The following is a 26,881-nucleotide window of genomic DNA, read 5'->3' on the forward strand; positions in this document are numbered from 1 at the left end:
AGTATTCAGGGCCAAATAAACATTATTCGTAATTGGATCAGAGCAAACTTTTTTTTTTTTTTGGCTGCTCCCTTTAGGGGGTCACCACAGCAGATTATCGACCTCTGTCACACCAACCCTCTGCATGTCCTTCTTCGCTACATCCATGAATCTTCTCTGTGGTCTTCCTGCTTTCCGCCTGGCAACTCCATCTTCAACATCCTTTGTCCAATACAGCCACTGTCCTTCCTGTGCACATGTCCAAACATTTCAGCCTTGTCTCTTTAACTTTGTCTTCAAACAGCTTAACCTGAGCTGTCCTTCTGCAAAGTTTAATATGATTGTACACTTATTTATATTTAATTCAAGTACTGTTTTGGCAAGCAGACCAGCATCCCAAAGTCAATGCCACAAGGCAAAATAATCTAAACGTTTATTGCAAAAATGTTTTAGTAACATACTATAATTGCAATGTGATTACCTTACATTGTGTACAAAAGAAACTCCAGTGCAAGGTAAATTTTTTAAAAAAGGAAAGGAAAAGCAAAGTAATTTATATATTTATTCAAAGTTTGTAATTCACATGATGTGTCTGGATAGGCAACCACTGGACCTTTTTTGAAACAGTGCATACAGATAAAGACACTGAATGCCAGAAAATGAGCTCTTCCAGTCAAAAAACTTCTGGCATCAGAAGCTAGTTCCTGATCTTGTAGGTGTGTTGCACAATCGTCCACCAGTCCCTGACGCGCCCCCCCAGAAATTTCAGTGGGATTCACTTCTAGGTTTTGCCTAACCCTCTGTTTATTCTTTGTGAGCTGTTTTCTTGGTGGATTTACTAACCCAAACTTTCAGGCTGATGGCCTCACTTTACCTTCGTGTGCTCTTTGATGTGAATTCCTATTTGAATTGATCATTCTAAGCTGTGCACTCCCTGAGGCAGTGGCGTAACCCCAAACCAGAACATTTTCCACCACAGATTGTATGAGATTCTTTTTCCAAAAAATTGTCTTTGATCTAAAGCAAAAATATTTACTGTTAGTGTAAGCAATGAACTCTATCTTTGATTTGTCTGTGCAGAGAATTTTATTCCAAAAGGCAATGCCTTTGCCTCTGTGTTCACTGGCAAACTGTACGTTTTACTTTAAAATAATTTTAGCCAAATCCAACCTCCCATGCAGCTTGAATTTACGCAATCTCTTCCTGATTGCAGAAACATACATCATGACACCTACAGTTGCATGGAAATGCTGCTATAAATTTTTAGAGCTTCTTAGAAACTCTTTTTAACATGAAACAGCTTTCTAACATGAAACAGCCTACACTTTGGCATAATTTGATGGAGCAGCCAATCTGGCACAAACTGATAGTTCTTTGACAGCTACACACTTGGTATTATATAATACTACTTATTGTGATATTATTTATTCCAAAGTAATTTGAAGATCTTTTTAAAATCCACTGCTAGACATGAAGGCGTACAGAACCATCTCTCTAAAGGCCATAGAAAGCTCTTTAGCTTTCTTTATGACAAAACCACACACCATACATAAAACACCTGACCCTAGATGTCAGAGGTCATACTCTAATTTGTGACAAATGTAGGGATGCATTTAATTTTTATGCAATTTTTGGCATTTAAATGATTAAAATGATCAAACAAGTGTCCTTTGTGTACGTTAGCTTTTAGCCTTAATTCATAGGCAGTTTCAAAGAGGATGAAGTGTTGGCTTTTTGAAATATGTTGAAAAATTGATGCACTCCTGTTTTTCACATGACTCTATGAATCAAGTGCAGCAATCTTTGATGCAGGAACTCTCTGAGACATACTTACAAAATAAGCTTCTTCTCTTAAATATGATTCCACTGCTATAAAATTAATGATAACTGTACATTCATATTTTGTTGTGTTGGTCTACTTTTTTATTCTTCTACATAGTGTACCAAAAAAGATCTTGGAAAATAAACGCTCAGGCCTGTGAGTGGGCTTATGCCGTTTCATCAGATAAAAAAAGTCACTGACGGTCCCCAACTTGGTGTGGAAGGGTGGTAGTTACCGCACCATCTTTGGTATTGGGTTTGTCTTTGCCTTTCATAAAAAAGGTTAGCAGCTCCCCTTTCCCTTTGACATATATGGGCCCTCTTCGGATAAAACGAAAGCTGTACTCCTTCAGGATGTCATAGCAGTCCTCCACCACCTGGGGGCAAAGCAGAACACATAGTTTAGAAGCGATGGATGCAATAAAAAAGATGCTTAAATTTGTTCTATCTCTGGTTTTGGGAGTGCTTGTGTGTGCTACCTGGATGTTTCCCATTACCCCGGTTGACTCCATCCTGCTTGCCACATTGACTGTGTTGCCCCAGATGTCATAGTGAGGTTTACGAGCTCCAATCACTCCAGCCAGAACTGCTCCTTTATTTAGACCTTAAGGGATCAACAAGAAGACATGAACACACACGCACATTTGCAGACATACATACAAACATTCTCAGGTACACACTGACCGATTCGTAGCATAAAGTTGTTGAAGGACTGCTTGTTGAGGTTGTTGAGGGTGACTTTCATGGCCAAGGCAAAGTCTGCCAGGTCAGCGAGGTGCTGCCAGTGCTGAATCAGTGACCGGTCCTCTGGCTGTGGACAACCAGTAAATAACTTTCACAATTATTATAATCACCAGTTTAGATGAAAGGCTACAGCAGATTGGTACAGGCACAAAATGCTGTTAGAAGATCACACCTTGTGGTTGCTGTATCCATTTGTGTTGCTTTCCGGCGTGAGGCCTGACGCAGCCATGTAGGTGCTTCCTATGGTCTTGATTTTAGTAATACACCTGAACTCGTCCCTGTCTAATAACTGGTGGGGAAAGTGGACACTGATTAGTTTTACTTCCTGGTGTTGCAGTCATGCTGTTAGGTCACATGAGAGCTACACCTTTAATATGAAAGACTGCCAGAACTCACACTGTCAAAGTCTGAGATGATCTCATTGAGAATCCTTAGACACTCAATGCCCCCGTTATTGATGCTCTCTTCAGTGTAGAAATCAGAAAAATTGGGGATAGATGCAAACATCACCCCTATTTCATCATATGACTGGCTGTACAGCTCCTACACAAAACAAATGGCTTTAATGTTAATAAAAAATTTTTTGAAGCTAATTACCACTAATATGTAATTATGAGATAGGCCACAAGATGGCACAGTGCAGCATCACTTGTGGTACTGTCAATCCTTCAAGCTGCATTTGAACAACTATTTCTGCTGCCCAGAGACGGTGTGAGCTGAAATGGCTTTAAATAGCAAAATGCTGTTTGATACTCCTTCTCCTCCTTTCTCACTCATCTTGTTTTTCACTTAAGTGCCACTTGCACCCAGACTCCTATGGTAACAAACTTGGCATATATACCTCGTCTCTCTTTTTAGTGCCCAGAAAGTGTTTGGCCACATGCTCCGGCAGCATGTTGGTGACCAACGCTTCATTCCAGCGTCTCATTTCAAAGACTCTCTCTTTCTGATCGTGCACGCCAATCTTCCACAGAAACAGTTTCCTGGACTGACGCTCCAGCTGCACACAAACACGCAACACAGGCAGAGTTAGTGAGATACTTTGAGAAAAATGTGTTATGGGAAAAATTGAATTCTGTTGGACAAGCCCACAGGTAGGTTCTAACCATCAAGGGTTTAGCTGAACCCGTGGGTTAAAATAAATGTGACACTTACGTGGCGTGCAAAGAAGTAAAAGCCTACCATCATGACAATTATCATCATTGTCATGAGGTACCTGGATGGCACTATGGATGTTCTGAAAACAGAAAAGAAGGATACCATTAGAGAGAATACCAAACATATAGATGTAACACCAAATCCTGCCTAAAGCAAAACACCAAGAATAACCTAAAAAGGCATCTATCAATAATTAGTCATTTCTCACCTGTAGGAGGCAAACCGCATGTAGTCATACAGATCATAGAGGTCCCGCCAGCTGTAGATATTAACAGCTCCAGTTGCTGTGACGACCAGCACCATGAGGCCTAGTTTAATCAGGTGGCTCACTTGCACCAACATGGTTGTTGCGATTAGCGACATCACAGCCATGAAGCTGTAGTGCTTCGGATTCTCTGCACAGCCTCGGTCACCGAGCGACTCCAACACCGGACCGGAGGTGCTGTTGAAGATCCGAAGGGACGGAGGCACACAACTTAACTGCAACACAATGAAAAAAAGAAAGTCCACTCATTCCACCCTGTGGAGAAATTAGAATCTCTGGTGGCACTAGCAACTTCCCATTTTGAGCTAAAATTTGTGATAAAAGAGCAGCAGTATTAAAACATGCTCCATTACTTTTTCCCCCCAGCATGTTCTTCAAAGTGTGACTGTCACTTCTACATGACAGCGTGGCAGAGAAATGAATGCTCTCTTTAGCATCTTCTATTCTTGTCAGGCCACAAAGGCAGCAGTGTGTGTAGCAAGCTGCTCCTATGGGGCTGTGACAAATGAGCCAGCAGGCAGCAAGACAGATAGCTAATAGACCCCACTGGGATCGTATAGTCAGACACATAAAAGGCAGTGATAGTTTGATGAGGACAAAGTGAAAACACACTTATGGAAAGTTGCACACACACACTCGGACTGGGAGATATGATGTTATACATTAATCCCAACTGGAATTTCCTGGAAACTGATTGCATGTAGTTTCCTGTTGTGACAAAAAAGTTTATCCATATTGCCACCATTAACATACACCCACACAGTTTTTTCAAGTTTCCTGAAGTCGTACCATGTCAGCGATCACAGCCATAGTTAAAACAAATATGCCTGCCATGGCCCACGTGTTTCTCGCCCACCGGGTGTGATCAATCCACACTGAGAAAGACACCAGCCTCTTGGAGAACATCTGTGATAAGCAAACATTAAACAGTTAGCAACTGACAAAATGGTTTATTCATTGGTCATGTTTACCGTAGTTTACTCTACATGACAATAAAATCAGTACAGCTTTGAGAACAATTTCTTGTCAATTATAAATAAGTAAAATCACTGAAAATGGAAAATCACAGTTACAGTCCTGTGAGAAAAAAAGCTTTTTTACAGGACTGTATTCAGCCGTCTGTAAAACTAAGTACACCCTTACTGCTTCTATAAGACTTAAGAGGATATGTATTTAGGTGCTGCTAATCAAATACATTTGATCATCAGCAAGTGTGAGCACCTCAATAAAAGCAGAAGTTTTAGTAGTTTTCTGATCTAGACCATTCATCTGTGTGTGAACACAGGGCTACAATCTTCCCAGGAGTGGACGTTCCAGCAAATTCATCCAATGGTTACACCGTGCAATGCTCAGAGATACTGCAAAAACCCAAGAGCTACATCTCAGACTCTCCAGGCCTCAGTTAGCATGTTACATGTTAAAAGTTGATTACAGTGCAATTAGAAAGGGATTCAATAAGTATGGGTTGTTTGGAAGGGTTGCCAGCAGAAAGCCTCTTCTCGCTAAAAAGAATATGGCAGCATAGCTTAGGTTTACAAAGTTGCATCTGCACAAAATACAAGATTTCTGGAACAATGATCTTAGGACAGAAAAAAATCTAATTGGAGCTGTTTGGCTATAATGCACAGCACCACACTTGGCAAAAACCAAACACAGCATATCAGCACAAACACCTCACACCAAGGGTCAACCACAGTGATGGAGGGGTGATGACTTAGGCTTGTTTTGCAGCCACAGGTCCTGGGCACCTTGCAGCCACTGAATCGACCATGAACTCTGTATACCATAATATTCTAGAGTCAAATGTGACATCTGTCTGACAGCTGAAGCTTGGCCTATATTGGTTCATACAGCAGGACCATGATCCCAAGAATAGCATCAAATCTACAGCAAAAAGTATGGAAAAAGAAAAGAATCAAGGTGCAGCAATGGCCCAAAGTTCAGACCTTAACCTGATTGAAATGCTGTGGTGGGACCTTACGAGAGCTGTGCATAAACAGATCCCCACAACCCTCAATGAATTGAAGCAACATTGTAATAAAGAGTGGGGCAATTACACCGATGTAAGAGACTGCTGAAGTCATGATATTGCTGCTAAAGGTGGTTCTACGAGCTGCTGAATCATGGGGTGTACTTAGTTTTTCATGACTGCAGTTCTTAGGCTCCGCATTATTGTTAGAGAGGTTTGAACACACTAATCAAAGGCACTTAGCAATGAATTTAGTTTTCGTTCTCCACATTTTATTTATGCTTTTTGTTTTTTGCTTTCTCACCCTGGGGAAGATGGCGGCCAAGGAACATACAGTGAGGATGAACAGCAATACCTGTCCTACTGCGAGAGTCACATAGTTCACAAACAACCTAGAAGGAAAACACACCTCTTCAGACAATGTGGTACAATTTCTAATAAATTATCATTCACTGTCACTACAAACTGATACGTAAATAAACTCATACATATCCACACACTCTCACATTCCTTCAGTATCAGCAGTTAACCTAACATGCACTTGTTTGGACTGTGGGAGGAAACCCGCACAGGCGCGCAGAGAACATGCAAACTCCAAACAGAAAGTTCTGCCGGGAGGCGACGGTGCAAACCACTGCGCTACTGTGCCACCCACATGATAAAATGGCATACATAAACTCACAGTGGGTCTATGAAAACCTCCATTGCTGTGATGAAAAGGAGTACAATCATGCAGCAGGAGAAGGCCGCTCCGCTCCTCTTCTCCTTCTCTGAGGAGTAGTGTTCCTCCAACTTTCCATCCACAAAACGCAGAGAAATGGGGTTGATTTCGTGATCCTTCATTCTGTCCAAAATGCAGTGAGATGTGGCAGGAAGAAAAGGACATTATTAAGGACATAGATACCAAAAGGGGTATGGGACACTGAGTGAGGACATGCATGTGGATTACTTCATTACTGAGTTTGCTTCTTTTCAATTCCTAGAATGCCTCAGCCTCAGCTTTTAATGCTCTCTTTTCATTTATTTTCTTGTTTCTCTTTTCTTACATTTGTTGAGTCTCTCTCTCCAGGAGCTCCTGCTGGAGTCGTCTGTTGACAGCTTGCTCCTCGCCCCTCTGATTCCTCTGAGGTTATCAGCAATGCACAGAGAAACACATCAGATACAGACAGCATTAGCAAGTGAACCTTTGTCTTTTATGCAGGACCATGTGTGTCTTTTTTGTGTATACATGAGTAACAACACTCTTAGCTATGTGTACTGAAATGAGGACCTGCAGCTATAATTCACCTCGTTTTTAGACTGAGCAGATGTGGACTGTTGTGAGACTGCGTTCCCATTGGTTACTGTGGTGTTGATCAACTGCTTTGAATTTCTGCTGGTCAGTGTACCAGGTTTCTGACAAAGTAGATAAGACACCCGTTAATCTTACAGTAATAAATCTTTAGTTTAAAAAAATTTGAAATAAGGATATCTTTTCATTTAATTGATTTGGTTTATTTTATATTGCATAAAGATACAAACCACTCACATTTCCAGTGAGTCCATTGGCTTTCTGTTTAGGTACTAGAACCAAGTAAGTATCAATGCCTTTCTCCAGCAGGTACTCACACCTCTCTCCACCATTCCCTGGCTCCAGTTCAAATTCCCCAGTCCGCAGACTGTCTTTGGTGGTCTGGGAAATATGCACTCTCCTAGGTAGCATACAAATAGCTTGAAATTAAAAGAAAAAAGTTCTGCTCTCAGACAGACTCCACCCAGACACTAAGGAACTGCAAAATTTTCCTACCCAGGAATCCCTCCAGATTCCATCTTATTGGCCACAGTGACATCTGTGGACCAAACATCAAACTGCCAGCGTTTCTGCCCGAGTACTCCTCCGAGCACAGTGCCCGTGTGAACGCCCACGCGCATGTCCACCTCCGTTTTTGTCTTTTCTCGCACGTACCTAAGCCGGGAGAGAAAGCAGTGCATCACTGTAAATTCACTTGGTGAAAAAAAAACTCCTCAGTTTATTCTCGTCTGTATTATTGTTGCTGATAACGTTATGGAGCTTTAAAGTCATCATTGACTCTTTCCTGTCATCACCTCAGGTTATTGCTTATTCTTGGTTTGTTCAACTTTTTTTTCTCTGCAGTAACGTCCTTTCTTTGTTTATCTTGTGTAACGTTTTTATGAATTTCTAATGTTTTAATACTCAGCTGGTACAAATAAAACATGGTCTTTTTCACTGTGATTGTTTTTGGGTGATCTACTTACGAGATGGCTTCTACCATCGCCAGCCCCATCTTTATGGAGCATATGGCATGATCCTCCCTGAAGTCAGGAAGACCACAGATGCAATAGTAACAGTCTCCAAGAATCTTAATCCTCAGCTGGTGATGTTCCTGTAACATGAGATCAGGTATGAATGTTTAAGTCAATTGCAGCAAAACAAACAATTTATTAAAAATACCAAGATGTAGTTACTACAACTTAGAATTTAGGTGTTAAACTGGTATAAATTAAACAACAGTGTAATTATTTAGTCTGACAAACACTTTTTGTAGCACATAATTCAGAAAAAAAAGATCTTTGTAGACATTGTGAAAGGGTGTCATCTCATTTTAACTCATTCTAACTTTGTTCAGCAGAGTTGCTCCAACTCCAATATTATAATATTCTCAGCAAGGTGTGCAGATAAAGTACAACTTTTTGTAAGTAAAGGATGCTACACCATTTGACAGAAATGAAAACGATGAACCTACAAAGGGCTGAAAATCAAAGTGGAACAAAGATGTGGCAGGCTAGTCTATTTTCCTGAAATTTAATTGCAGCTGTTTAAAATGGTACTTAGTAGTTTTTATGGCCCCACGTGTCTGTATGCATGCCTGACAATGTCGGGGCATCACTGAGCTCCTGGACAGTCTGAGGTGCATCCTGGCAGCTTTGGATGGACCTAATCATAATGTCCCACAGGTGTTCTATTGGATTTAGGCAAGCATGGGGGTATCAATTCCTTCATCCTCCAGGAACTGCCTGCATACTCTCACCACATGCAGCTGGGTATTGTCATGCACCAGGAGGAACCCAGGACCCACTGCACCAGCGTAGGGTCCGACAGTGGGTCCAAGGATTTCAACCCCCCTCTGCTATTTACCTGACCTGATCAATATCTCAGATGCTATACTCTGATTAAAAAGGGTTCCTTTAATTTTTTGTGCAGTGAATGACTCACAGAGAGAAAGTGGTGAACACTCTGATACTCACTGCTGCCAGTTTATCAAAGCGAGCAAACAGTTCATTAAGCAGCTTTACGAGCTCCTGGGCACTGCAGGCTGAGGACAACTGGGTGAAGCCCACAATGTCTGCAAAGAGGATACTGCAACAAAAGTGTTGATTAAAAACAATGTCATTATTTCTTGTTGCAATAAATATTGTGACACAGAAGTTTGAAAACTCATTAGAAACAAATCTGGTTTAGTGATCCTGACCTGACGTTTTCATGGCGGTACATGTACATGGTGTTGAACTGCTGTTGCTGCCGGCCTTCGTTCTGATTTGCCTGGTTCTTCATGCCCTGCAGCATCTCATCAGCGATGTGTTTGGGCAGGATGGACAGCAATAATTCCTCCTACATAGAGTAAGATTTGAAAGAAGGTGCGAGTTAGGCTATGTTCAGATGTGAAAAACAGGAAAAGAAAAGGCATCCCTTTTTTCTGTATGTGCACAGAAAATGCACAAAGTTACATTTTTTTCTTTAAACCTTTATTTAACCAGGCAAACAGATTAAGAACAATTTCTTTTAGCTCTCAGGAATCCTCTCATCTGGTCAGATGTGTTCTAGCTGGCTGTTTTTTTCCATCTTTAATCAAGATCCCCCACTGAGAAGGCACGGTGGGAATACTATCTCTCCTCTGTCTCTTTTTTTGTCTTTTTGTCTCCCCATCCGTATCCAGACATCCCTCGCTTTTCCACCCCTTTTCAAACAACTCTCATGAGTCTGCTGTCTTTGTTTTGCAAATAGTCACAGTCAAGCGTGACAGTGGCTTAAATAGAAGAATTAAATGTAAAAAAAAGAAAAAAATCAAGCTTAGTGAGAACAACTTTAGTAAACTTAAGATGCAAATTTACATCATCTTTCAAACTGTGATGAAAAACTGAGCAATTTCCAATTTACTCAAAATTTGTGATCGCAGTGAGATGAGTTACAGCTGTTTCTTTAATTTAACAGCTCTTCCATCCCCAGCCTAGATAAGCCTTCAGAACAGATGAATGTTAATGCCGCAGAAAGTAAAGCATAGCAAAGTGGCTGTACAAGGAACACAAAAGAGCAGTCCTGAAGGATTTACAGCAAAATGGTAACCTGTACTCAGCATGAGGTTAGATTAAAATAATAAAAAAAAAAAAAAACAATAAACAGGCCAACAACATACAACAGAGTTAAAATGCATTTTTTTGTTTTAAAAGCATCACAGGGAAACATCCTATTTCTCAGTATTGCATCTGTTGGCTGGCAAAGCGCTAAGGGGACTTTACTGTACGAAGTCCCTGACGGTGGCTGCGCAGGTGAAAACAAACTGTCTCTCTAACAACCCATCAGCCCCGAGCTGAGCAAAACATCCTATAATTAATCAGTGTGTTCCACCTCAGTGTGTTTGTGCATTTGTGTGTTTGTTTGCCCAAAATAAGAAAAGGTGTTCACTCACCAAAGGAATATGTGTACATGCGCATGGGTAATATACCTGCTGGGTACTTTGTTCCTCCAGAGTCAATTTGACCTCTAGCGATTGACGAGCTTCCAAAAATGCTGTCCTGTACTTCCTGTCTGCCATGTAGTATGACATCACACCCACTATGGTGGCACACAGGTACAGCATCACGTTGGCTAGCAACTGAAAAGAGGAGAAAAGTGCCTGTGTGTCACTTTCTAAGCCTTGTAGCTATACGTACCTGCGCGTCCACATCGACAACAGGCTGAAATGGAAGACCAACACAGAAACTTTACAGAAACAGGATGAGCAAGACTAGATTTCCTGTGGAAGGTGAGATCCTTCAGCATGTGCAGCAAAATGATGGAGATTTTCTATCAGTTTTGGAGAGCACGGTGTGCTTTGCTGTGGTCTTCTAGGGGAGCAGCATCAGAGCTGGTGACACCAACAGACTGGAAGACCGGCTCTCTGACTCCCTGCAACCCGGACACTTATGAAGTTTTGGAGGAGAAGAGGTCACTTAACAAACTGTTATCCATCAAGAATAATCCTGCACCACTTACTCAACAGGCAGTGCAGCAGCATCTCTAACAGACTGACTCCGCTCTGCTTCCAAAAGGACAGATACAGGAATCTTTCATACCACATGCAATAACTCTTTATAATACAATATATATATCTGCCAGAGAGTCACCTGCCAGATAATAATAATATACAGCATATTGTTATTTCATTATTTCAACTGCCATAACAAATAAATGTCCCAAATATGCGATACATATTTATCTTATTTTATATATGAAGCTCAGTGTGTGGAAACAGACCTGTAACAATGTGGAACGTTCAGGTGTAATTTAGTTACAGAATTAATCAAATTGATTCAAAATGCATTATATGGCATGATTTTATATCACGTAGTGTATTCATATGCATGGTTTTAACTTTGGGGCTCTAAACCATAGCTGAAGAGTGACAAAATGGCAAGAATGTGAATGCAAGGAAATTAGTTTGCATTAACAAAACACATTGTGCACAAAAGTCAAAGAACCATTTTTTTTTAAGGCAGTGGATTCTGAATTTACTGAAAGTCCAGCATAAGCCAGGTGCCTATCACTCACCTCTCCACTGGGTATTAGACCCTAAAACAGTGGCTCCAGACCTTAAAACTTGCATTGTTTACAGGATAATGTTCTTACTGTGCAGTTCATGCTCCTGGATGGAAACCCCTACCCTAGATTTAATTGTGGACACATCTTCTCCTCTGACACTCCCCCCAGGGTTTCATTTGGGACCATTTTGTTTCTTTTAGGTTTAATAAATGTTTCAAAGTTCCAGTTGTTTATTGTTTGTGAGTTTATCGAAGGCTACATTTACCTGTCTGGCCAGCATCGGGCCCTGCGCGTTATCGTTAATCTTCCGAGCCACTGTGATCCCCTGAACCAGCGTGTGAATCCCACATGAGAGGGTAGCAAGGAGGAGCAGGGCCCACAGGTTCAGCGGCAAAGTCAGAAAGCTGGAGAAAAGGAAGAAGGCCTGCCAGCCCACCGAGTCACTAGCTTGGGGGAAGCGTTCGTAGTTTATTCCCATGTAACATAAAACATGCACGGTAACCATCAGCCACAGTATATAGGGCACTGCTCTGCGGCATGCAGGTGATGCAGGGAGCTTCTGCAACCAGAACAACACGTAGAGAACAACGTCCGCAGCCAGCCCCACAGCTGCGACCACCACCATCGGCACTTTGTCCTCAGTGTACACTACCGCACACATGATGATGATGAAGCTGTTGAAAAGAGCGGCAAAGATCACCAACACCAACAGGTTCTCTTCCCTCTGCCGACGGAAGTAGCTCTGATAGAGCTGTTCCAGTGACTCGGGCGTAAAGGTGAGGCGCACTGCGCGCGGCAGGCAGCGGCAGCAGCTGGACTGGAGCACGGTCACTTCACGCCTCCGACCCGCGTCACGGCCCGGATCACTGGAAACCTGGGCTGAATACTCCACAGAGTACTCTGCAGACTGCTCCGTGTCTATCGTACTGACCCGGTTCAAAGACATGCTTCTTCATTAAAGGTAATCCTCGTGGTTAATGTAATACTGTATTACAACACTAACGTAAAAATCCATGGAAAAGTTGCAGTTTGTCCCATTATTGTGCCACTTCTGCAGCCGACCACATGATCAAAACTTTATTAACTTTAAAAAAGGTCCTTCCAGACAAGACAAAAACGTTTCACAGCAGAAAATATCTCCATTCAGTTCCACCATGAAAAAAGTGCCTTTTAATTTATAATCAGTGTCCAAATAATTATAGTACCCCAAACCCCACTTTTAAGATAAAGATTCTTAGAGCCTCTTGTCCCCAGGCTGCCTGAGCGAAAACAAATCCTCTTGCAGGTGAAGTCCTGTTTGTCATCATGGCAGATGTATTAAATTAAAAATTTCAAGGTAAAAATATAATCTCTTCAGAGAAATACAACTCTGTATAACATGAGCTTTACTCTTGTTACTTTTATCTGCCTATACAAATCAGCTCTAAGATGCGCTTCTGTGGTCTGATCATTTTCTGCATCTCTCTCCTCTCTTACTCCCACCTCCCTTCTTTAAGCACCACTGTTACTGTTGCTAAGATGAAACCAAAGAAACTGCCAGCTTGGAGTCATGTCTTGGGAAATGTGGCAGTGATGCTGTGAAGAGCTGAGAAAAAAAAAAGGATCATTAAAGCTACTGAAAGAGAAAGAAAAAAAAGGTTTCTGATGTTTTTATTTAACACTGGTATTCACAATAACACATTCAAACATAAGCATTTTATCTGTATAACAGATACCATCTCCTGTGACACTACTGTTTGTGCTCCGAACTTTTACTTGCAAAAATGCAGTGCAAGAACATAAATGACTATAGCAGGCATTTAACACAGGCATCAATCAGTCTCTGTGAGTGTTTGTAGTTGCTGGTGCTTTTCCTATCATGCCACTTAGAGCACTCCCCAAAGCCAATGCTATAGCCACTAGGACTCCCACAGTCCCCAGTCTCCCCAGAGCCGCGGTGCCCAGCGCTGCAGCCCCAAGTGCTCCGGCTCCAATGGGTGCAGCTGCTGCGGTGACGGTTTCCATGCCGATTTCTTTCATTAGCACAGTCCCTGTGAGGAGGCCCTTTTGCAGATTCACCTGAGTGTGGAATGGGCTTTTTGGTGCACCCAGAACAAATGCCCCTACTGCAACAAGGGTGACTGTTACAAGTTCTGATGCGGTGAACAGAGCTGCTTTTAGTACTTGGCATTCTGCTGCCGCAACTGCACCGACAACGACCGAACCTAAAACTGCTAAAGTTGAATTCCTTGACTCAAATGCCCGTTTTGCTGCAACACTTGCAGCTCCAAGTGAGACCCCTGCAGCTGTAGCTGCCCCCAGTGTTCCTGCTGTGCTGCCTCGGGCCCCAAGAGAAGAGCTCCACTGCAGAATGGCTCTCAAAGCCACTGATGTCATTATAGCAACTCCCAAAGAAACCTTTCCCGCTGCCTCTGGACCCAGTCCGACCATGGCCACTGTTCCCAGGCCAGCTCCAAGCAGTGCTGCAGACAGATATGCAACCCAGAGGACTGACTGCAGCATCAAAACAACCTCTTCTTTTGACCCTTCTCCTACTTCACCCGCCCCTAAACCTACAAAAAATCCCAGAATCCCCACAAAAACAGAGTAGAAGAATATTCTCTCCAGCAGTACGCACCCAGTTTTTGATCTAGGTCTTCGAGTGACACGGCCTGTTAGTAGCCTTCGAAAGACAAAGAGGACAATGATGGTCAGTATCATGCTGATGAGTCCAAATAGGGCTCCCATCTGTCCATATACTACACTCAGGTATAGTGTGGTGAAGATGATTAACAGAGCTGTGGTCATGTCGTTAATACTGGAGTATGAGTAGACGAAAAGGACCAGAGCACCTTGAGCCACAAGGTATATCCACGGTGGAATGACGCCTGTTAAGACTCCAGTAGCAACAGCGCCCACCACAACAGAGGCTCCTGTTGTAGCCTCTGCTAACCAGGGCAGCCTCACTCCAACTTTATTCAACAGCGTCGTCACCATGGCAGCAAGGAGGAAACCACTTCCGAGACACAAGAGCACGGAGGTGAACACGAGGCATGCCATCACTACTGCAACACCTGTGGAACCAGCCCGTCCAGCAGCCAGAGTTGCAGCTTTTAGCAGGAGGCCATCTTCAGTCAGAGTGGATTCCACTGCAAACAACGCAGCTTCTCCGAACACAAAACCTGCCGCTCCACTTCCAAGGAAGGCCGACACCACACCAAGAACACCTGAAATACAAAAGCATTTAAGTCAAGTATTGTCTAGTATTCACCACTTGAAAGTAAATACAAGTACAGTAGTTTTAGTTATACACATTCTGTTCGTCTTATTCCAAATGACAGAAGTAAGATTATCTTGACTTGGGGTTGTACACAAAACAAGTGTTTTTAATCCCACAAAAATTTATTTTAGTTTATGAAACATAAGCTTGTATGTATATAAGAAAAATGTTATGTGGTGCATTGGAAGTTAAAAGTGGATTTCTGTGTTGTGCTTCATTACATTTAATCTCCGTTACATTTCAGGTGAAAACAAGTTTGATTTTATTTTGGATTGTCTCTAATCCGCACAGGGTCAAACATATACACACAGGCTCAAATATATACATAAACTCACTTACACCTTTTAATAAGTGGTACTGAAGGTCTATTAATGTCTCGTTAGTGATCACGACTGACTACAAATGGTAGTTTCCCTTTGCCAGCATTAAAAGGATTTGTTTGACAGCACTCATTGGACTCACTGAGAGGACAATGGGAAGGCCCAAGGAGCTCAGTGAAGATCTAAGGAGAATTATAGATTTACACAAGGTGGGAAGGCCTCTTGGAGCCATTTTTAAACTGCAGATTCCAAGATCATCTGTTCAAACAATTGCACGTAAGTACAGGTTTTTCAAATGTGACACCACTTTGCTAACCCCAAACCCAAACTGTGACCCTCAGATGAGAGGAAATTGGTTAGGATGTTCAGGAACAACCCAGGAACCACCAAGGCTCAAGCCTGTTATGAATTTGAAATTGCTGGAACAGCAGTGTCACTCATGCCCATGATGAGTGGGCGATCACAAATGTAGGGTTGACTTCACTTGTTTATCTGAACGCTACAGTTCCACTTATTTCTGCTGCCCCCTTATTTGAAAGAAGTCATTATGGATGGATTTGTGAATCTGATTTGGCACAGATGTTGACAGTTGATCTCCTTCCTGATTTATGTCTCCTCCACCACTACACTAGGAAGCCAGTGATCGGTACAGTTTCACATTTGTTTATTAATACTTATCAAGCAAAGTATTTATTATTTCCTTGCTATCAAACAGTCTGCGGCCATTAACTACATATCTATCAGCTACATTAACTGACAAATATATGTAATGTATAGATAATTAATCAATAATAGATATAGTAATACAGCATAAAATTCTAAAAGAGGTAATCTAGCTTTAGGAGTATTGTTGAGTTTCAGCAGTTCTTTGTGTGTACTATGCTACCTTTATGCTGTGATAATCATGGAAGTTTCTGAACACTTCCATGACTTGTATTAACAGACAGCATCTACTCCTGTCGCTTTAAAGGGAAATTAAAACGGGTGGAAGCCTCCATGCTGAAACATAAAACCAGGAAGTCTGTCTAAATCACAAAAGAACAACAAACAATTTAACAGACCAGCTGCCCATCACAAAACCTGTGTCAGCAGAAACTATTCTCTCCAAATGGTAGATATTAAACCTGCGGCTTCCATCTTTTTCATTTGGTTATCGTCACAGCAGCTCTGCAGCACGACTGCAGCTTTTAGATCCATGTCATACAACACTTCGGTCCATCACATGAAAGCAGCTTCGTGTATATTTAACGTACTGCTAAAAATCCCAGATTTATCGTTTCCTGTAACCGCTTTTTTTTTTTTTTTCTTTCAGTTTATTATTTACGCGCCCTTACCCATTCTCGTGTCTGCCATGTTTCCGTGTAGCAGCTCATAAGCTCCACCTTTTCCTGTTTGATGACACACAGCAGTCTAAGCCAATCAAAAACAAAAACGTCAGCGCCTCGGCCAAGTTCCGGGGTCATATATAGACATTGCACATGAAGTATATCGATTTTGACTGCTTTAACAGTAAACTGTTAAATAGATAATAAAATAAAATAAAAAAAAAATTAATAAATTAATTCTTATACATTTTTGTGCACATCTCTCATTTATTTACATTTTGCTTCAAAAAGTCAGACTTTGTGGTCATTTTTTAAAGTGAGCAATAGATGTTCAGATTTTCTGAAGCTCTTTCAATGTTTTGCTTTCGACACTGGCTGCTTTATCACTCATTTTCAGTCCAGTCCTTGTACCTGACCATTTTTAGAGAATTGTTTTTTCTTTTTTTGTTTGCTTGTTAAGGCACTTAACACTGACCTCTGAATCATTCAAGCATATACAAGTGGTGCCAGGAACAACAATCCCTGCCCCTGGCAGACATTTTAGCTGATTTCACGTTGTCCATAGCACAAACTTGTCACTCTCCAAACACTGAATCACTGAGATAACACATGGGTCCTATTGTGCATGCCCATAGTTTTCCTTTGACCTTTACTTTGAGGTAAAGGTCACTGAGATTCAAACTCATCCATGATTTTTAGTAGCTGTCCCTATGGTAGGAATTTGAACATCCTATCTCACATCGTTCTCGAGTTATTGCATTCAGAAGATTTTCAGAAAAACTTGACCTCTGACCTTGACCCAATTGTGGCAAAAATTTTAACCCGGTGATCTATGGGTCACTGGCCATTTTCCGGCCATTTTTCATGCAAATTTGATATGAATCAGAATGGTAGTTTTGCTGTAATATTGTTAACAAACAGACAAACATACCAAAAACAATACCCTGTTCTCACCCTCTTGGAGTAGGGAAAAAAGGCACCTAATTCAAGGGATGAACCAGTGTTGTGTCTACACATAACAGACAACTTAGCAATGGACTAGTTTTAAACTGTGTCTTTAGGCACTTTGTTTAGTGGCGGAGCTAGACTTTTTTTCAAGGGGTGGCCAAAGGGTGAGCAAGGCTTTATCAGAGGGGTCCATATACAAATGATGAACGAAAGGAAACAAATATTTTCTCACACACACTCAAATTAAAATGGTATATTTAAACCTCCCCAGAGTCTGACTCTGCATCTATATCACCCTCATCTTTCTCTGGAACTTAATTGTGAAATGCATAAACAGACACAATAAAAAACACAAAAAGCATCATGCTAACCTTTAGAATTAGGCTTATTGGATTTTACTACTTAATAACTCTCTATCACAGCCTCTAACCTGCTGGTGATACACTTGGGCCTGGTGTCTCCTGGCTGGCTTCTCCAGGTTGGTCACTGCTGCAGGGTTCTGTCTGGTCCTGGTTTTTGCCTCTTTAAGAAGAAATGGGAGATATTCCCTTTTCTCTTCATTTGGGCTCTACACAAAATAAGACAGCCTGGTATTTAGACTCCATGACTGTTTGGCAGAGACAACACTATTTTAACTATTATTTAAACTGTAGTTTTTAGTTTTCTGTAGCTAACTAAAATAATACTAAATTAAAAACAGATTAATTAAATTGATTAATATAACTAGTTAGGTTATAATTCAAAGCTTTCATATGACATAGCCTACTTACATTTCAGTCATTATAAAACTTAACAACAATGGTTTTTCACATATACTTACCACACACATTTCAAGCAAGAGCTGGGAGATACAGCCTTGCTAAATGAATAAAATATTACAGGGCAGCATGTGAACTAAAACATATGTTAAAAGAATCTGTCTAAAACACGATCTATCAGCACTAGCATGGCTAATTTAAATAATAAACGAGGCACTACGGAGCGGTCTACAACCTTTTTTTTTTTTCTTTTTAGAAATGTATGACAAGTGGCGCCTCTCATTAGGAAGGTATTACCGCGGTAAAATGTTGTAAATACCTGCAAAACTCCTCAACGGTGTACTCTAAAGCCGCGGGTGTGTTTTGGATCAAGCAGGAACCACATGTCAGCTTAACCAATGAACAGCGTCAGTGAGCAGCACGTAGGCTGCTACTGCGTCGGGATGCCTTCAGGGACAGTCGGAAATTACAATTTTCCTGGCAAATCTTTGCCGATCTCATAAGTATTATATTTTAAAATTACCATTTCCAGTGGGGTGGCAGTAGGGGTGGCAAGGGCTCTGTTGGGGGTGGCAAATGCCACCCCTGCCACCCCTCTGGCTCCGCCACTGACTTTATTACTAGCAGCCTGTCACAAAAACACATACTTTGTTCCCATTTGTTTAGTCGAATCTATGAAAAATTTCAGGGATACCACAGTTTAACAGGCATTACATTTTTGCACCAATAAGGTGATTTCCAAAGAGATATCAGCTGAAAACTTGCCATATCTCAGCATGTTGTGCAGTGTGTCCATACAAAATTGGAGGAAACTGGATAAGTGGAGGATAAAAGATGAAGTGGCAGGCCTAAAAAAAAACTGTCTGCGGTAGACGAACAGCATCTGAAAGTCATGTGCTTAAGAAACAGGAAAAATAAATCCTGACACTGAACCTCAGGTGGATCAGGGAGTGTCTACAGACATGTATAAAAAACAGTGGAGGCTCAGTCATGGTTTGGGGTGCATTTCAGCCAGTGGTGTTGGGGATTTTGTCAGAATTGAAAGAATTATGAATGCAGAGAAGGACTATCAGATTTTGATTCACCATGGAATACCATCCCAAAAAGAATCGGATTGGGAAGCACACACTACAACACTATCAGTCGTGGACTGACCTCCCCAGAACGCAGACCTCCACATCATTGAAGCAGTGTGGGATCATGTTGCCAGAGAACAGAACAAAAGGCAGCAAACATCCAAAGAAGAGCTTTGAATGTCCTTCAAGAAGCCCGGAGAACTATTCCTGAAGGCTGCTTAAAGTCATATTGTAATTCATGATTTCAGTTTTTCTCTCAACAGACTGGTGACGTGTCCAGGGTGTACCCTGCCTCTCGCCTTATGGCATCTGGGAAAGACCCTGAACTGGATAAGTGGAAGAAAATGAATGGATGGATTTGAGTTTTTCCAAACATTAAAGCTGAATTCAGTTAAATCACAAATAGGATTAATGCATTTGCAATGTTTCTAAATTTTAGAGCCCAAGTGCACCTCCTGCTGGATGTGAGTTCTGCTAAGTAAAGCTTGCTCACGAGTCCTGTATGAAGTAAGTGCCAACTGAAATCCCCTGAGGGATTATCTACCAACAGGCCACCACTGAGCAACAGGATTTGAACCCTATTTGAAATAAATGATTTATATCATTATAGTAGCCGTTTAATTCATCGCATTGTGTTTTAGGAATCAAACCCAAATGCCTAACAAGCTTACAAAGCTATAGCTGTGAGACAAACAACTTTTTAAAAATGATTTACAAACATTTAACTTCAATACGTCTCACTAACACAGGCCGATACCGAAGCAGGATTTTCTACAACACTGTGAATGATAAATTACTAATAAAGTTGTACCATAGTCTGTATGAGATATGCAGTTATTTCTGTCTCTCTCTCTATATATATATCTATATGTATTATACTCTATATTTTTTAATAAAACTGTAGCCATTATTCTTGTATTTCCAGATAAAAATTTGTGACAAAACGGAAAAAAATAAAGCGTAATAAAACCACAGTCAGGTTTTCGTCCCCTCTTACTTCCTGTTATACTGTCAGCTGATAGGTGCTTTGTCACGTGGCTGCTACTTCCGTGTCATATGTCTTTTGTGTATTTATTTAAAGTACATCCGAGCGTGTTTGTTATCACAGTATTTACTGAGAAGAGTGGAGAGGAGACTGGGAGTCAAAAGCCGAAAGTGGGACCGGAGGAGGCTGAAATCTTGGTCTTATTTCCTCTTTCTAGCTTCTCAATTTCCAAGAGACGTGATCGGACTTCAGTAAGTTCATCTTTTCATTTTCTACATCAGCAAACCTCAACTTTCAAACCATTTAAACATCCATTACCCCCCCCCCCCCACACACACACACACACACACGCTTTTAATTGCTAAAATAATTGTCATCTATGCCAAATGAGTAATAAGTTATCGCCGAATTGCTTTCTGTTTCCAACACAAAAGCTCATTTGGCACCGAGGTTTGTGTATTTGCATGAGCGAGATGGCGATCATGTTGTTTTTATCTGCAGTTTTTATAGCCTGACTTTTATTTAGTAAGAGTATCTTTGAGCTTAGCACTGGATTTCTATTTGGTCAGCTGAGTCAGCCAGTGTGATAAACTGTAATCTAACCGAACAGGTTGCGGCTGCGTTCACACCCCTACCATGTGATAAAAGGCCCTTTTCTCTTTAGCCTCCTGGATGTAATATTGCGACTCCTATATGACATAGTGCGCGGACATCTGATCCAGCTTGTAACTTTGTTTTTGCAGGAATGCATTTTGCTGTGCTCGCTTTTGCCTTCGCGCTCCCTGTGACCACTTGGGCCCTTGACAATGGCCTGATGAGGACCCCTCCCATGGGCTGGCTGGCATGGGAACGATTCCGATGTGACATCGATTGTGAAAACGACCCCAAGAATTGTATCAGGTGAGTCAGTATTTTGTATGTATACAAACAGGGATAATCACATTAAAATTTCTCTGAATAGGTAATAAAATGTATGTAGGTATTATAACAATAATGTTCTATTCTGGGTTTCAGAGAGATAATAATTATTTACACTAATAAGTAATAAGATACTATACAAAGTAAAAGCAGCCATCTTAAACTGAACCTCTAACAGATATGGTAAAGCTCTTTATGCACTTATCTTCAAATGCAGGATCAGTTTAGATAAAAATGTTATTGAGACCACTGACCACCTGTGTCCTTCTCCTAGTGAGAATCTATTCATCGACATGGCGGACAGACTCTCAGAGGACGGCTGGAGGGAACTTGGCTACGTCTACGTGAACATAGATGACTGCTGGTCTTCCAAGGAAAGAGACAGTCAGGGACGGCTGCAGGCCGATCCTAAGAGGTACAGTATTTGCTGTTTGAGAACACACACACACACACACACACACACACACACACACACACACACACACACACACACACACACACACACACACACAAAAACGCTGTTCCATGTTGTAAACATGTATCTGTTATATGACCTAAAGTCAGTAAATCAGTGTGACAATCATGTGACCAACCAAACGCAGTAGTCAGCAGAATCATTGCAGGTATATTATAGTGTGAGTGCAAATGTGACCTGTGACCTCCCTGAAAAGTGAAAAAGGACATTGGGTTACATGAGAAAAAAAAAATCAAGCTGTGGTTAATATAATAAAAATAAAAATTGCATTTTTTTTTTTTTGATTGTCTGTGTGTTCGATGTTGTTCTTTCAGGTTTCCAGGAGGAATCCGTAAGCTGGCACGCTACTTGCACGACAGAGGCCTTAAACTGGGCATCTACGGGGACATGGGCACATACACGTGCGGTGGCTACCCTGGCACCCCACTGGATAAGATCGAAATAGACGCTCAGACATTCGCAGACTGGGAGGTGGATATGTTTAAATATGACGGATGTTACTCTAATGCCACGGAGCAAGAACAGGGTAAGAACAGGAGAAGGAACTTTTCCACTGCGGTTATTAAGACGCTGATTGGATCTCATTTGATTCCTGTCATTGCCTTGAACAGGTTACCCTCTCATGTCAAAGGCTTTGAATGCTACAGGGCGTCCCATTGGCTACTCCTGCAGCTGGCCTGCCTACCAGGGTGGTTTGCCACCTAAGGTACAATTAGCTTTAAATTTGTCTTATAAAATCCAAAATACTTTTGTTGTGTGAATCATGTTCTAATAGGTAAGACATTTTCACCATTTCACCTTTTCAGGTAAATTACACTCAGCTGGGCGAAATCTGCAACCTGTGGCGTAACTATGGTGACATCCAGGACTCTTGGGACAGTGTAATGAAAATCACTGACTGGTTCTTTGAAAACCAGGATGTCCTGACACCCGCAGCAGGACCTGGAAGGTGGAACGACCCCGATATGGTTTGTTTAACTGAAATTTGTTCCAAATATTATCATATTTACTGCTCTGTTTATTACATGGTTTGGTTAAACCTTTTTACCCTAGAAAGAAGTTGTTCTCTACATACGTATTCTGCACAAATCATTCAGCTACATCTCATATTGAGAGATAGACAAACTAACTTCCAATATCAAATATTAAAATGAGGTATGTGTACTGGAGGCCACATTAAGCTTAAACCATTTTAATTCTTTGGTGTGGAAATTCTTGATCTTCACAGCTGATTATTGGTAACTTTGGCCTCAGCATGGACCAGTCTCGTTCCCAGATGGCTCTGTGGGCGATCATGGCTGCTCCCCTTTTCATGTCCAATGACCTGCGCACCATCAGCAGCGGTGCCCAGAGCATCCTGCAGAACAAACTGGCCATCAGCATCAACCAGGACCCCCTGGGCATCCAGGGAAGATGCATTTTGAAGGTGAAGCATTTCTGCAAACAAATAGTAGATACAATAAAGAAAAGACTTTTTTTGACTTTCTGCCTTTTTTTTTTGCCTTATTCACATTTTCTCATCCTTTTCTTTCTCCCCAGGAGAAAAGTCACATTGAGGTATACTGGCGCCCCCTGTCAAACAATGCCAGCGCTTTAGTGTTCTTCAGCCGTCGTACAGACATGCCATATCGCTACAAGACTTCCCTCAGCAAACTCAACTACACCGCAGGCAGCTACAAGGTATGTGTTTATAGACTTAGGAGGGACATGTATCGTGTTTAGATCTGGCTGACCTAAAATTACCTCCTTTATCCCTGGCTGACCAGGGATAAAGGAGGTAATTTTAGCAAGCAGGTGGACATGGTTGAAGCACGCTTCCCTATTTTTAAAGTTTCAAAGTTGGCAATGTAAAACAGCACAGGTTAAAAAAAACAAACAAACAAAAAACTGGACACTTCAAGAAACAAACAAAAGACAGACGTCTAAATAGATGTGACAGAATCTTACACGATGTCATCTTTGATTAGGATTAAAATAATAAAATGAAATCATGTATTACCTTAACCTACCAAAGTTAAAGGATGGGTTACCTCATCCACACTAAGCAACTCCTAATGTGTGGTCAGCTGTGGTGGTGTGAAATGTAGAAACTAACACCTCTGGCCCAGTCTCCAGGGTGTGGTGAGTATCTCACACTACAACAAGGAAATAAGTTACACAGCAATAAAGTGTCATATACAACCTCAGCTCGACATACACAAGGACGGGTCATTGGGGCAGGCTGATTACATAAAATCAGGCTACATTTTTATGGCAGATGTAGTTCTCATGATTGGAGCACTGGAAGTCAGGCAGTCATTCAGTGACTCATGCTGGAAGACAACGCAAAGGAGGAGCTGTCAGTAAGTGCAGGCACCGGTTCTTATGAGGGCCTTACACATACTAAGCATAGAAAAATGACACAGTCAGTCACACTAGTGGTGAAAGAGCTGTAACAGGTCAGGGCTGTTGTGTGAGGTTGACTGGTGTTAGTGCAACAGATGTGCTGTAGGCTTTTTAGGATATCATTCTTCTGAATGACCAGAAGAAAAAAAAAAAAAAAAAAAAATCATATAGATGTAGTTACACTAATAGTAGCCTTGAGCCTTCACATACACTATATGGACAAAGGTTTGGGCCACACCTCCTAATCTTTGAATTCAGGTTTTTTCAGTCCTGCTGTCACAGGTGTATGAGCTCAATGTAGTCTGCCTTTACAAACATTTGTGAAATAATCATGTGATCTAAAGAGCTTAAGAGTGTGAGGGTGGTGCTATAATAGGATGCCACCAGCAAGCCAGTTTGTGAAATTTCTCCCCTCCTAGATACTACACATAACTACACATAACAAATATTATGTGTAGTTCTGTTTTAATTTCATGCGTCTGAAAGAAAAAAAATATATCGGCAGATATATCGGACTATTGGATTTTTAAATATAAGTATCAGATATTTCACCAAAGTTTAGTATCGGTATCAGTCTTAAAACTCCTGTATTGTCCAGGCTGTAGTATGTAGAGCCTGTGCCATGCTGTTCCTGTCAAATCAGCATGTAAATGGACTTTTAATTGCCCTGAAGCTAGACTGAGGCTTTTATTGTCACATTTTTATGTCTCTTCAAAATGTATTTCTTAATTCTTGCAGCTGTAGCTCTCTTCTCTTCAATCGCAACGACTGATTCCAATCTCAGCAACTTCTGTTATTGTGTTACACTGCTTTGCTGCTCTAACTTACTGTTAATCCACTGCACACACACTTCATTAATAACGTCTGTCTTTGTGTTTGCCAGTGAAATTCATTTCATGTTTTCTGGCTTCTCTTCAGATCTTCAATGTGTTCACTGATGAGACCGCAATGCTCAAAGACTCCACTGACTTTGTAGTGTCAGTGAACCCCACAGGTGTGGTTATGTGGTATGTCTCTGCACCTGCCAAATCAAGCCTCCATCGGTTCTACAAAGGAGGCCGAATCCACGGACGTGTCTCTGATGATCATGAGGAAAATGCCATTCCGTCGGTTTTCCTCTGACCACTTGCAGATTCCACTTTTTAATCTCATAGTTTTTTTGTGTCTTCCTCAGTGGCGACGCCTTTGTGATTGAAGGACTCTAAGTACAGGTGCTTAGCTCTGAATAGCTTTTTTTGAAGTGCCTCTTCTGAGTAAGAATATTACTTGAAGCTCAGGGACATCCGCTTTCCATCTGTATTTGTCACTAATGTGTTATTGTTTATGTGATCTCCATCTGTAAAATCACGTTTCTGTACTCAACAGTGAATGAAGGCTGACGATTTTACTATTTTATCTGAGATAGCCAATCACAGATTTTAGATCAGCACTAGGACTCCACTGCTCTTAAATTTTGTTTTAATAAAGTCACTCTTTGTCAAACTTGCACACTGAGCTCAGAGAGGTTAAAGTGAAAAAAGTTTTATAAGAACTCAGTTATGATTTATATCTTTTTATTTTGTCTTCACTTAGGTAAATCATCAAAAACTAAATAAATGCACACGCAGTGCATTATGTGATGCTACAGTTTCCCTTGCAGTGATTACATGCTACATTAGCACTCCTACATTGGACAGATACATGCTTTCTTGCAGTGGCTTTAACCCAAAAACCTCGCAAAAAAAAGGAATAATCCTGTTGAGTCTACTTTAGAGCCTGCTGAACCACACAGAAGTCATGCAAACAGGATACTTCAGTTTATTAGCATGTGACTCATATGGTTCCTTCTGTGCCTACAAACTTCTTATGTTTTTCAGTGATAAAGGGAAGTTTTTCACTTTTAGCTTTCACTTCCCAGGTCTTTGCTGACATACGTGTCCCAAAGTGACATCTCTTAAGGTCAGATTAGTTCCAGTTCTGTTTTCCATAAAGGTATTTTCGTTGTGTTTTTTAATACCACAACCCCTAATAATAATTGTAATTAGTAATTACTTTTTCAGTAATAATTTAATAATACATTTGTAAATAAATTTGTAACAAAACTCAAGCAGCCCAATAAACATGCATGGTCCTGTAGACATGCAAGAAAAATTTCTATAGTAAATAGTGACTTTTTTGTTATTTACTGGTATGCACCGAACATTGAAAATAACTCCTTAATTGCTGTAATTTAATGGTCTTTTTACTTACTTGTTAGCATGCTAGGCAAATGGTGATATCTTTGCAGTAAGAAGGCTGTAAAAATAGCAAAAATCGATGCAGTTAAATGTTTAAATTTATGTCCACCTTCTTTGAATTTTCTACATTGGACCCTTTTGTGGGCTGGTTCTGTTTGACACCCCTTATTTAAAGCAATACTGCAGATCATTGGAGACTAAACAGCTTTAATCTACATTCATGTTTTTTCTTAGCCTGTGGTAACGTGACGCCTCTTTTACTGTGTATCAATCTATATTTTAATTCAATGACCCCTTGTGGTTTTGCACCACAGCCTGTACAGAAATGTAACTCACAGATTTGCTTGACAAAGGCACCGACCCTACAAAGAAAAACCCACAATTTCAGGGCAAAACCTATATGCAGCCAGCAGAGGTCAGCACTGCTCTTCAGTCTGTCTGGGCCTTTCAGCTACTGCCAAAAAGTGCACCTGCTTAGCAGTG

At 41.1% G+C, this 26,881-nt stretch overlaps 3 protein-coding genes across 3 annotated transcripts; 1 reads left to right on the forward strand and 2 right to left on the reverse strand.

The window, feature by feature from the left end:
* Positions 1-1,994: 1,994 nt before the first annotated feature.
* adcy3b (adenylate cyclase 3b) lies at positions 1,995-12,679 on the reverse strand. The gene is made up of 20 exons (XM_030721985.1): positions 11,999-12,679; positions 10,658-10,807; positions 9,407-9,546; positions 9,183-9,294; positions 8,193-8,320; positions 7,723-7,881; positions 7,465-7,627; positions 7,224-7,331; positions 6,983-7,059; positions 6,619-6,780; positions 6,241-6,328; positions 4,757-4,873; positions 3,911-4,182; positions 3,700-3,781; positions 3,386-3,544; positions 2,941-3,087; positions 2,717-2,833; positions 2,485-2,611; positions 2,280-2,404; positions 1,995-2,177 (listed from the first exon to the last, which is right to left on the reverse strand). The coding sequence occupies exons 1-20, from the start codon at positions 12,677-12,679 to the stop codon at positions 1,995-1,997; spliced, it is 3,297 nt and encodes a 1,098-aa protein (XP_030577845.1).
* A 702-nt stretch (positions 12,680-13,381) lies between these two features.
* Positions 13,382-18,765, reverse strand: LOC115774094 (uncharacterized). Its single transcript, XM_030721163.1, has 4 exons — positions 18,663-18,765; positions 18,016-18,153; positions 16,647-16,722; positions 13,382-14,939 (listed from the first exon to the last, which is right to left on the reverse strand). The coding sequence occupies exons 3-4, from the start codon at positions 16,663-16,665 to the stop codon at positions 13,549-13,551; spliced, it is 1,410 nt and encodes a 469-aa protein (XP_030577023.1). The 5' UTR covers positions 16,666-16,722; positions 18,016-18,153; positions 18,663-18,765; the 3' UTR covers positions 13,382-13,548.
* Positions 18,766-20,455: 1,690 nt separating this feature from the next.
* naga (N-acetylgalactosaminidase, alpha) lies at positions 20,456-25,668 on the forward strand. Its single transcript, XM_030721165.1, has 9 exons — positions 20,456-20,655; positions 21,148-21,304; positions 21,597-21,737; positions 22,112-22,323; positions 22,409-22,503; positions 22,604-22,765; positions 23,026-23,223; positions 23,337-23,477; positions 25,101-25,668. The coding sequence occupies exons 2-9, from the start codon at positions 21,150-21,152 to the stop codon at positions 25,302-25,304; spliced, it is 1,308 nt and encodes a 435-aa protein (XP_030577025.1). The 5' UTR covers positions 20,456-20,655; positions 21,148-21,149; the 3' UTR covers positions 25,305-25,668.
* The last annotated feature ends 1,213 nt before the right edge of the window (positions 25,669-26,881 follow it).

The sequence above is a fragment of the Archocentrus centrarchus genome, chromosome 24 (assembly GCF_007364275.1).
Source record: "Archocentrus centrarchus isolate MPI-CPG fArcCen1 chromosome 24, fArcCen1, whole genome shotgun sequence".
Taxonomy (NCBI): domain Eukaryota; kingdom Metazoa; phylum Chordata; class Actinopteri; order Cichliformes; family Cichlidae; genus Archocentrus; species Archocentrus centrarchus.

What these genes read in the sequence shown, in the direction of transcription:
- adcy3b (XM_030721985.1), bottom strand. Translation starts at nt 12,679, where the DNA reads ATGTCTTTGAACCGGGTCAGTACGATAGACACGGAGCAGTCTGCAGAG. An exon ending in AGGAACAAAGTACCCAGCAG is followed by an intron (nt 9,547 to 10,657) that starts GTATATTACCCA and finishes TACTCTATGTAG; the next exon opens with GAGGAATTATTGCTGTCCAT. An exon ending in CAACTTTATGCTACGAATCG is followed by an intron (nt 2,405 to 2,484) that starts GTCAGTGTGTAC and finishes TGATCCCTTAAG; the next exon opens with GTCTAAATAAAGGAGCAGTT.
- naga (XM_030721165.1), top strand. Translation starts at nt 21,150, where the DNA reads ATGCATTTTGCTGTGCTCGCTTTTGCCTTCGCGCTCCCTGTGACCACT. An exon ending in TGCCACGGAGCAAGAACAGG is followed by an intron (nt 22,324 to 22,408) that starts GTAAGAACAGGA and finishes TGCCTTGAACAG; the next exon opens with GTTACCCTCTCATGTCAAAG. An exon ending in AGGGAAGATGCATTTTGAAG is followed by an intron (nt 23,224 to 23,336) that starts GTGAAGCATTTC and finishes CTTTCTCCCCAG; the next exon opens with GAGAAAAGTCACATTGAGGT.